Below are 11880 nucleotides of genomic sequence, written 5' to 3'. Positions count from 1 at the left end.
ACCTTGTAGAATCATGACACCATACGAAGAATTATTTACAAGTATTTTAACAATATCCTCTCTCTTCCATCCAAGGAATTGTAGACAATGACAACCTAAAAAAAAAAAACAACAAAAAGACAATAACCCCAATATAGAAAAGCTACATTTTCTTGCCTTTTAAGTAAAGAATTGCACTTGTGGCACTTACCAAATCTTTTCCATTGGCACATTTTGCCTCTGATGCAGGACAATAGTTAATGTTCTAGAGAGGGCATTCAAAGACAAATTCATAGATCATTTAGAAAAGATCGACAACTGCATGGAATTTGATAATTAGCCATTTTAACCACAAAAGATTAACTGGTCTTCCTTAGTGACTCTTAAATGGCGGCATAAACTTGATTATGGAAATCTACTAGCATTTACAGGCTCTCATGCTATGCCACATGAGAACACATAAGCATGTAACCAATATACATGAATGTTAAACAAGAAGATGGGGTTTGAGAAATGTGATTTCTTCGAATCACTCTATTTTCAACTATTTTGAGGGTGTATTCTTGTTAGCAATAAGAACAAAATGTCAGTTAAAAAACTTCTTATTACTGAATACAATACAATGAGAACAATGAACAAAATTTATTGAAGTAATGACTATACATAAAAAATAAAATTTGGAGATTAAAATCGAAGGGTAGTTGCACCCTCAATATACAACATCAATAAAAAAAATATCAACTAAAAACCATTGCTGACTTCACATTTTTCACAACTGTGTCACTTTCATGGCTTCCACAACAGAAATCAAACATCAACAGTTCTACACAAATGGCTCCCCTTTAAGAAAGAATTGCTCGTCTCCAGTGCTAATGCAAAAATCCTGGACAAATCCCAACTACAGTCTAATAGCTCTAACGTTCTTGTTTGATGATGTTTGAGCTTAGTCTCTCCTTCTCCAACAAACCTTGTATGGTTGCAGATGCATCCTGTAAATATATAGAAAGACGACGTATTTTCAAATGTTGACCCTCAATTAAAAATTAAAATGTATCCTAGCAGCACACTCTTAAGGAGTGTGAAGAGCACAACTGACATTTTAGCTCCAGCAGAGGTTCTCTGGCAGCACCTCGCTATTACAACCTCCCTCGCCCGTTCAACTTACTTAGTTTAGCTTATTTTCCCTCTTTTGTTAATTTCCCCCTTGTCAAGAGTTATTTTAATAGAATCCTTCTTTATTATTATCATGAAAAAAATATACATGTATGAGGAAACAAGTTTATAATTTTCTCACCCTCAATTTCTTTCTCAAAGTCTCCTCCTCCTTATCCCGCCGAATCTGATCTCCTGAGAATATATCAATCAAAGCTTCCAGTTCTTCACTTGCCTCCTCAAGCTTCTACTCTAATTCACAAATCTGTTTATTCGTAAATAAAAGAAAGATTAGGCACAACTTCTCGTTGTGGAGAATATAGTCATACAAAATTGAAAAGGGTTACACTTACTTGAGCCTCGAGTCGTTCATTTTTGTTTTTTAATTCAAGATTGCCTGTTGCCAACTGCAACAGACCCTGACTGGACCCATTAAGATGCAATTTTTTTCCACTGTGGGAAGGGGTTGCCTTCTCTATTTCAGAATAGTGATATTCACCACTCTCATCCCCCGAGGTAAATGGTGAAGAATGTGATTTTTTTCCACATATAGTTGTCATCTTTATATTTTCAACACCATTATATAATTGGCCATTTACATGTTTCAAATTGCTTGCCTCGGAAGATTGACCCTTGTTAGTGTCAAGACGAGGAGCTTCAAGGCTGGACTCTGTTGTCATATACACAGGAAGAAAAAAAGTCAAAAACATGTCAAATGCAACTGTAGAATTTCTGCAATTTCTTGTTTAGAATAAATTACTGCACATTCAACTTAGTGATCATTACCTTGCTTCTTTTGTTGTCGAGGAGCATAGCCAACTTTCTCACAATTCTTACCCCTAAATGTAATGAGAACAATACCATTATGGGCCATAACTTTTCTTTGAACGTCAGAAACACCAACCCTATTATGCTAGGATTTCAAAAGAAAAGATAGAGAACCAACCAGTAAGTCTTTTGCATTTGAATCAACCGCATCTCTAGTCTTTGAAGCACAATAGTGCGCTCAAAACCTTGTTTGTCATGAGCCGGTTCAACAAAGTTAGCCTCCAAGACACCTATAGAAAAAAATAAAGTGAACAGTTAACAATTGCTCAATCCATTATTTAATCACAAAGAAAACAAATGTGGTCGATGAATCACCAAGAACTCCACGTCCATTACTTCCTGCAACATTCCAGACTCTCCAAAATGGCTGAAAAGAAAATTAAAAAAACTTATTTTCACCTAGCTAAAAATGGCAAACCAAACAGAGGGCAATACAATTCAAAACAACACAAAAAGTACAGACATAGCAAGTAGATTGCTTCCAATTAATCTAAAAATTAAAAAAAAAACCTTAATCAACCGATTCTTGTGATAAACGTTGAATCCTTGGACATCAATATGTTCATTGGCATCTTTCACAAATCCAATCGTCACAACAGCAACCATCTGAAGGAATTGAAAAATAAATAAAAGTTAAGAGTTATAAAGTAGAGAAATAATAACAATAACATTATAAGCACAAAGGTTTAGGATGTATTACATTTGAATCCTTTAAAGGCCCATCAACACCCGATTGAGGCTTGTACGTAATTTCTTGAATATGGATCATATCATATGCAATGTTGTGATGATCACCATCTTTACCTCGGAGAATTATTTTGAAGACTAGCGGCAATCTAAGATAGAGAATGGACACATAACTCTGCACAAAATCAAAGTAAAAAATTACCCCTAAGTGAAAACTATTACAAAAATAATTCTAAATTATGGTCCAATCATTATAACTTTAAAATATTAATCCTAAGTAAAAACAATTACAAAGACGATTCTAAATTTTGGTCAAATTCATTTTTACTTCTATCTTTAGAAAAGTCCTAAAATTTTGAATGCCTAAACAATTTTATCCCAACACATATCATTCTATAGTGCCAAGAAATGGTAGAGATTGAATGTATTCTTTTAGTTCCCCAAGAATTCAAAGATCAAGTTGCTACATTATTTGAATGTCACAGATTTAGGGATTTCTAAAGTAGCTAATACATAATAGATAGGCATGAACTGAAATAGAGGCACATAAAAGCCATGAACTCAAATAGTGGCACATAAAAGGCTAGGATGAAAAGAAAACATAAAAATTATAGTCAAATTGTATACGATACCCTCAATGAATGTCGATAGGTAAGAAAATGCATGGAATTAGGAAATTGTTTTGCCATCTGTATCTTCTTTTCATCACGGTTAACCCCTCTAATTTGAATATCCTGGAAAATCAATATTTCATATGTTTTAGCTCTCCAACAACCAAAAAGGATTTTTTTTCTTCTGAGAAGATGAAATTTTATTAATGAAGAGAAAAAGGAAACAAGAAAACGAAGAAAGGAGAAGGTAGTTTGTTGTTGTCATATTCCCTTTTTAAAAGTGTTTGTCAGTGCATACTTACATGTGGATCAACACTAAAATCAAGTTCCAACTCTCCTTGGTCATCTTCCCAAAGATTGTAAATAATAATGCGAGTGCCTTGGTCTTCAATTAAATTAAGCTGCATAAGGAAATACTCTTAATACAAAAAGTAATAAACACACATAACATGTAGACTATTAATTTATCAAAATATAATAGCTTCAGTCAGACCGACATGGTGACGTTGATGCAAGATATGTAAAATTGAATAAAAAAAAGTGAGAAATTAAAATACAACTTACTTGTTGAAGAAGATCATCTTCACTATAAAAAGGAGACCACTCCACAATGGTTTCAAGATTTGTATTCCAATTAGCTCGAGATGATCGAACCATGCTCTTCCAAGCTTTTCCTTCTTTCTCATAATCAATCTAGACATTACCAACATCATGTATGAAAAAACAATATTTGAAGTAGACAAATAACACATAACAACTACCAATGAGGAAACACAAAGCAAGTAGTGAGCCCTAAGGATCCCACAAGTTGTTTATGTAACTACTTGAAACTATTCTATCACACATTAACTTCTTTTTTTTTAAATTTATCACGCATAAATTTTTTTATTTTTTTAACACTGAAAGAATGATTTTACATGAACATAAAAATAAAAGTACTTCACTAACCACCCCATCTAGAATATGCATACTATTGGAACTACAATGTCTTCCTTCCCAGTGTTCCGCAAAAATGTATATGAAAGCAATCCGATGGACTGTGTAGGACTACAAATCCAAATACAATAAAAGACCAATTAGTTCATAGTAACAAAAATGTGGCCAGAGCCTGCTATTCGTTTGAAGCAAATTTTAACAAGACTGACATAGAATAAATTGTGCAAGGATACAAATCCTTACCTCTTTCCATCTTTTCCTTTGCAACGAGAAAACACAATAACATCAGCTCCAAGCCTCATAGTACTTGTCTTAAAACCATTTCCATCTGAGTAACACATGAAAGAAACATTAAAATTAGACAAAAGAATGTCAAACGTGAAGAGTGTTGCAGTTGGGAAATACAAAAGCACACAAAAACAGGTAGATAACACATTTCTTCAAAAGGTTGTAAAGGCTCACATTGTCCAATGGTGTTTGCAGATTTACTTTTAGCAGAATACCCCAAAGACATGCATTGTCGCATTTTATTTGGATCCATTCCTCCTCCATTATCTGAAATATTAAACTAAGTGAACAATTTGTAGGGAATACTTACAAACTGTCCACAATAGTAGAAGCATCTACAGTTAAGATTAGAATCAAACCTTGAAAAAATAGCATTCTGCTCTTATCTTTCTTATTCTGAAGCATATCTATGTTCACAAAAGAAGCTCCATTGCATATCTCATCAAGAGAGTTGTTCAACAGTTCTGCAAAGGCTGTGAAAGAAGGACAACAATATATTTGTTTAACAACTTTATTCAACCAGATTAGCAATATTAAACCTTACACAATCAACTATCTTCTTAGAATAACAAGGATTATTTATTGATGTCCCAAGAGTTTATCCCAATAAGATGATGTTATTTTCTTCAAACAATGACTTGATGTCTTTGAATGTTCAAGAGTATAAATGGAAACCCTATGCCACCCCCCTCCCTCAAAAAAAAAAAAAAAGTAAAAAAGAAGAATGCCGATTTTTTATTAAAAAATCCTTCGAATCACTAACTTCACTTTTTTAAGGTCGAACAAGCCATACAAACTCAAAATTTTATACACCTCCATGATTTTCCTAATTACAGAAAAGAAAGTAGTTGTACCTCCCAGAGCCCATTTGTGACTAGTAGCATTTGAATGTAGAGACTTAGGATGAACTCGAACATGATCTATGCCGGCTGCAAAATGGAGAAAAAACAATCCTATGTCAACCTCTTTGACAAGCATAAAAGCAGTGCCACACTTACCAACATGTGCATGTAAAAGTGCCACTTGGAATATTAAAAAGGGCATATCCTATAGAATAACAGCTAAGAACTCAAGTACTCAAAATTAAAAAGGCAAATAAGCATAGTCAATGTAGAGTGTTAAGCAATCAAGATGGATAACATATGAGTTGCTACTACTTTCCAATTCAACCTATTTTTTTGCTCCTTTTTCTTTTTTCTTTTTCAGTCGGAAGAGTTCAAATAACATAAGGCATGTGTGCAGTCTTTCATATTACTCCTAGCAGCAACAATTCTACAGCGTACTTCCTTATCTCACTTCCTGACAAGCTCAATTATAAGGAAGCAGCTTCAAAACTAAACAAGGTAAAACACCGAAAATTAACAGCAAGAGACAAACCCAGTGGCACATGCTGAACATGACCAGGAGGACCTTAGTCATAATTCCATACAATAAAAGTAAACTGGGTAACAGCAAAACAGAGAAAAAGTTCGAGGAGTCGAAAAATTTATACGGCCAAGGCAACCACCATGAAAATCAAATAAAGTATCATTCTGTTAAGAACAAAGAAACTGTTAAGATTTACTTACAGATTTCTTTCCTTAAGGAGAAATCATGTAATATTCTGTAAATCCGGTGATTGGGGTAATCCCGTTAATCACTCAAATTCTTCCATGTATATTTTGTATAACGGCTATTTAAGCCGATGATGTGAATGAGAAATTAAAAGATTGAATGTGAATCATTATTTTCGAGTTGGTATCAGAGCTGGAGAATCATCTCCTTCTCCTTCTCGTCGCCGAAGAGCAGAGCGAAAGCTCTGTTCTGTAGTTGTAGCCGAAGAACAGAGTGAAAAATCTCTGTTCCGTAATCTAAACTCTGTTTCGCCACGAAACAGAGTTGTTCGGAAGCTCTGCAGGCCGCCGCCACCGATCTTCCATCAGAAAGCTTCGTCGAGACGTTCCGCAAGCCGCCGACGACCGTATCTGAGCCACTGCTCGGCCTTTCCATCCGACGCTTCGCCGATCGACGACTCGCCACGAAACAGCGTTGTTCGGACGTTCCGCAGGCCGTCGACGATCGTAGCCGAGCCACTGCTCGTACCTCAACAGAACCTTCACCGACGACAGTATTCCAGAATATCATCAGAGCTGACGCCGACGAAGGGGGAGACGCACTGTCGAGACACGAAAACTTCGTCGTCTCGAGGAAGAAGAGGTACAGTAACCGGTCCAGTTTAAATTTTTTGTTTTTTGAACTTAGGTGGTTATAGAATTTCTGCCCGAGCGATCCGGTCTCGGACAGACCAAGATCGTCCCAGTGAACCGGGATCGGACCAGACCGGACCGGTCCAAGATTATTATTTTTTTTAGAAAGGGAATCGGACCATACCGAATCAGTATACGGACCGAACCAGATCAATATTATTTTTTGTGAACCAGACCAGACCGGACCACTCTACGGACCTTCTTTTCATCATGTCAAAGGAATTAACACCGATTATTCATGTGCAATCCGAACACTCTGGTTTTACAACCAGTGTCACTCTTACCGAAGTCAACTATGATGTATGGTCCCAAATCATGGAGATGCAAATTGCGGGACGAGAAAAACTTGAATATATTATGGGAAAAACACCATTCCCACAAGAAACGGATGCTTCCTATGCGAAATGGTATGCTGAAAATCAAAAAGTCAAGGGGCGGTTGTTAACCTCTATGTCACCAGATATTATGAAGCGCTATATTCAGCTGCGTACCGCACGCGAAATATGGAATGCTCTGGAAAAAGTTTTCTATGATGGGTCAAATGAATCACAATTATTTTCATTGAATCAGAGAGTTTTCTCCACCAAACAGACTGGTCGTCCTTTATCAACGTATTATGGTGATCTTGTGGAAAATTTTCAAGAACTTGATCATCGTGACAGGACTATAATGAAAGATCCTGATGATGTTATCGCTTATAGGAAATCCGTTGAAAGATTGCGCATTCATATTTTCTTAAACGGATTGGATGCAGAATTCGAACAAGTCCATGGGCAAATTCTCAGAAAAGACCCGATATTGGATCTTGAAGAAGTTTATGCTTATGTACGTCGTGACTCTGTTCGTAGAACCACTTTAAATAGTGACGTTGACCGTGTTGAGACATCTGCAATGGTAGCACGTCAAGCTAAGCCTAAAACAGCTCGACCAATTGGTCCTAACAGTTATCAAAATCGAACATCAGGATCTCAGAATCGTAGCTATGAGGTTGGAACAACCAAACCAGAGCGCATTTGTACTCACTGTGGTGAGACTGGGCATACAAAGGAACGATGTTATGAACTTATCGGGTATCCAGAATGGTGGGACCCTACAAAAGCGCCTCGCAAAAGGAACTCCAAATCAAATAATCATGCTTCCGTTGTAGTAACAGAACCTTCCACCTCTCACACAACTGAGGATGCATCAGTCTTAATCGCTACATCTGGTAAGGTTCTTAATACTTCTACTCCTAGTAGAAATAGTGAATGGATAATTGATTCTGGTGCTACCGATCATATGACCTTTGACAATCTTCATGTTAAAAGTATGAAACCATCTGAACAACATATCGTATCTACAGCAAATGGTACTCCATCTCACGTTATTGGAGAAGGTTCTATCACTCTCACTGAAAATCTGAGTCTTGATTCTGTATTAGTTGTTCCAACCCTCAATCATAATCTATTATCGGTTGCTCAAATAACTCGTACTCTGCATTGTATTGTGGTTTTTTGGCCTAACCTTTGTGTTTTTAAGGATATCCGAACTCAGAAGACAATTGGGTATGGTACTAGAAGGGGGAAACTCTATTACCTTGATCTGCAGCCAGAAAGTTTTCATCAGTTAGCCCAAGCGTTCTCCATGAAGAATAAATCTGCAGATTCTGACATTTGGTTATGGCATAAACGGTTGGGTCATTCATCCTTTGGTTATTTAAAGAAATTGTTTCCTACACTTTTTGAAAAACTATCTATTTTAGATTTTAAGTGTGATGTATGTGAATTGGCGAAAAGCCATCGTGTTCCATTCCCAATAAGCATGAATAGGAGCTCAGAACCATTTATGATTATTCACTCTGATGTGTGGGGTCCAGCAAATATAGCCTCTCTTAGTGATAAACGGTGGTTTGTTTCTTTTATTGATGATCACACCCGTATGACTTGGATTTGTTTAATGAAGTCAAAAAGTGAAGTTAGTTCGTTGTTCAAACAATTTCACAAAATGATAGTCACTCAGTATCATTCTACAATACGAACTCTTCGAAGTGACAATGGGGGAGAATTTGTGAATCAAAGTTTCAAAGAATATCTAGATGATCATGGTATTACTCATCAAACTACTTGTCCGTACACCCCTCAGGAAAATGGAGTTGCAGAGCGAAAGAATCGCCACCTTCTTGAGGTTGTTCGTGCTTCCTTATTTGAAGCTCATATGTCGGCAAGTTACTGGGGTGAAGCCATCACAACTGTAGTTTACCTTATCAATCGAATACCCTCGAGTGTGTTACAATTTCAGACTCCCTTGAGTGTTCTTCATAAAACCATAAGTTCACCTGCTGTGCCGAATCTACCACCTAAAGTTTTTGGGTGTGTAGCCTTTGTTCACCTCCATAAGTCATTGAGACATAAATTAGAACCCCGAGCTCTCAAGTGTGTTTTTGTTGGTTATGCTCAACATCAGAAAGGTTATCGTTGTTATCATCCTCCATCTCGTAAATTGTATGCCACTCTTGATGTGGTATTTCACGAAGAAAACATGTATTATTCTACTCCCGAGTCTTCAATACAGGAGGAGAACAGGATTGAATTAAAGACCCTTTATCATCATTTGGATATTTTGGATAGTACAAGTGGTCAATATTCCGATTACAACTGTGGACATCAAAATGATTCACAGGATGGAGGAAGATAAGACCAGATGGAAGTGATGCAACCAGAGTCTCAGCCGCCATCTTCCCCCCTTCATAATGTACCAATGGATCAATTGCCTTCTGGGTCCGAGTCCATGTCTGAACCTCAGGTAAATTCCGAAACTCAACTAAGAGTGCTACCTCATCGAACCATAAGAGGAAAACCTAGAGTCAATTATGAACCTCTTCTCACCTCTAAATCTCAGTATCCCATGCATAATTTTGTGTCTTATCATAGATTGTCAAAGGCAAATGAAGTATTTGTGAATCAATTATCTGCTATATCTATTCCTAATAGTGTGCAGGAAGCCTTGAAAGATTCTAAATGGAAAGAAGCCATGAATGAAGAAATGAGGTCTTTTCAGAAAAATTCAACATGGGAAGTGGTTGACCTACCTGTAGCAAAGACACCAGTTGGATGCAGGTGGGTATTTACCATTAAATATAAAGCCGATGGCACTATTGAAAGGTTCAAAGCAAGGCTTGTCACCAAAGGATATACTCAAACCTACGGGATCGATTATATGGAGACATTCGCACCAATGGCCAAAATCAACACCGTTCGGATTCTATTATCTCTGGCTGTGAATCTTGATTGGCCCTTATATCAGTTTGATGTAAAAAATGCATTTTTACACGGAGATCTCCAAGAAGAAGTATATATGGAATTACCTCCTGGATGCATTATGCAAAACAAATGAGGCAAACAAGTATGTAAACTGAGGAAATCTCTATATGGTTTGAAGCAGTCCACGAGGGCGTGGTTTGGAAGGTTCACGAATTTTATGAAATCTATCGGATACAAGCAAAGTAACTCAGATCATACTCTCTTCCTGAAATATAACAAGGAGGGCATCACAACTTTTATTGTATATGTTGATGATATGATAGTAATTGGGAATGATCCAGAAGAAAAGAAATCATTGCAAAATCGTCTTGCTAGAGAATTTGAAATGAAGGATCTTAGCTACTTAAAATATTTTCTTGGCATTGAAGTGTCCAGATCTAAGGAAGGAATTTTTCTATCTCAACGAAAATATGCTTTGGATTTATTGAAGGAAACTGGTATGACAGCATGTAGTCCAGTCAGTACTCCTATGGAAGAAAATCTGAAACTTGGAATACATTCAGATCAAGTTCCTGCTAACAAGGAGCGTTATCAGAGACTAGTTGGGAGGTTAATGTATCTTGCACATACCCGACCAGACTTAGCTTATGTACTAAGTGTGGTTAGTCAATTTATGCACTCTCCAAGTGAAGAACATATGAATGCTGTCAACCGTATCCTACGCTACCTGAAATCATCTCCATGGAAAAGAATTTTATTTAAAAAGGGAGGTGACTTGAAAATTGAAGGTTATACCGATGTCGATGGGGCTGGGTCAATAGAAGATTGACGATCTACCTCTGGATACTTTACATTTGTAGGTGGAAATTTGGTTACTTGGAGAAGTAAGAAACAAGAGGTGGTGGCTAGATCTTCAGCTGAAGCCGAATACAGGGGAATGGCCAAGGCAATATGTGAATTATTATGGATCAAAAATCTGATACAAGAACTACATATTGAGCAGACAAATCCTATGAAATTATATTGTGACAATAAGGCCGCATGTGATATTGCCCACAACCCAGTCCAGCATGATAGAACTAAACATGTTGAAGTTGATAGATACTTTATTAAAGAAAAGTTAGAAGCAAGAATCATTGAAGTCCCTCATGTTCGATCTGAGGATCAGCTTGCCGATGTGCTAACCAAGGCAGTGTCTTATCGAGCTTTTAACAAATGTCTTGACAAGTTGGGCATAAGTGATATCTATGTACCAACTTGAGGGGGAGTGTTAAGATTTACTTAGAGATTTCTTTCCTTAAGGAGAAATCATGTAATATTCTGTAAATCCGGTGATTGGGGTAATCCCGTTAATCACTCAAATTCTTCCATGTATATTTTGTATAACGGCTATTTAAGCCGATGATGTGAATGAGAAATTAAAAGATTGAATGTGAATCATTATCTCCCACACCTTTCACCAACCAGAAAAAAAAAAACAGACGAAAACACAAACAAACCCAACTTACCTGAAACCGAACCCGACCCGCTATTGCCCACAGTATCCCCCTCGTAGTCACCGGCCTTCCAGAACTGCTTACAAGCCGTGACAGGAGCGGGCACGCATTCCTGCAGCAGAGGCGCCTCCACAATTGGTTCCGGCCCCGGCCAAGGCAACCGCTCTTCAGGCGGTAGAGGATCCAAGAATCCGATTGGCAGAACCACCGCTGCATCCTCCAACCTCTGCTTCTTATTCGAACGCTCCCTATCAGACCCTCTACTCCTTTTCCCAGACACTGCGCCATTCTCCTTCCCATCCTCCTTGCTCTCGTCGGTACAGTCATGACCAATGACAGCGATTGGCAGCGGGTCGAACAACTTCCTCTCCGGCTCTCCTAGGACTTCTCTCTCTTCCTTCACAGTGAATCCCACCAT

At 37.5% G+C, this 11880-nt stretch overlaps 1 protein-coding gene across 1 annotated transcript; it reads right to left on the bottom strand.

Annotated features, from left to right (window-relative positions):
• Nucleotides 1–893: 893 nt before the first annotated feature.
• LOC137949459 (protein MICRORCHIDIA 7-like) lies at nt 894–11880 on the bottom strand. Its single transcript, XM_068795510.1, has 17 exons — nt 11475–11880; nt 5336–5410; nt 4841–4954; nt 4656–4748; nt 4437–4521; nt 4229–4304; nt 3822–3950; nt 3560–3658; nt 3279–3380; nt 2660–2821; nt 2470–2565; nt 2275–2326; nt 2078–2189; nt 1918–1970; nt 1485–1801; nt 1274–1378; nt 894–968 (listed from the first exon to the last, which is right to left on the bottom strand). Exons 1-17 carry the CDS (start codon nt 11878–11880, stop codon nt 894–896), a joined length of 2151 nt encoding a protein of 716 aa, XP_068651611.1.

Source organism: Aristolochia californica, unplaced genomic scaffold, assembly GCF_029961685.1.
Source record: "Aristolochia californica isolate CCGP_79_NKW_82.1479 unplaced genomic scaffold, dmAriCali1.0.hap1 SCAF_1, whole genome shotgun sequence".
Classification (NCBI taxonomy): domain Eukaryota; kingdom Viridiplantae; phylum Streptophyta; class Magnoliopsida; order Piperales; family Aristolochiaceae; genus Aristolochia; species Aristolochia californica.
This window is presented reverse-complemented; position numbering and strand designations above follow the sequence as displayed.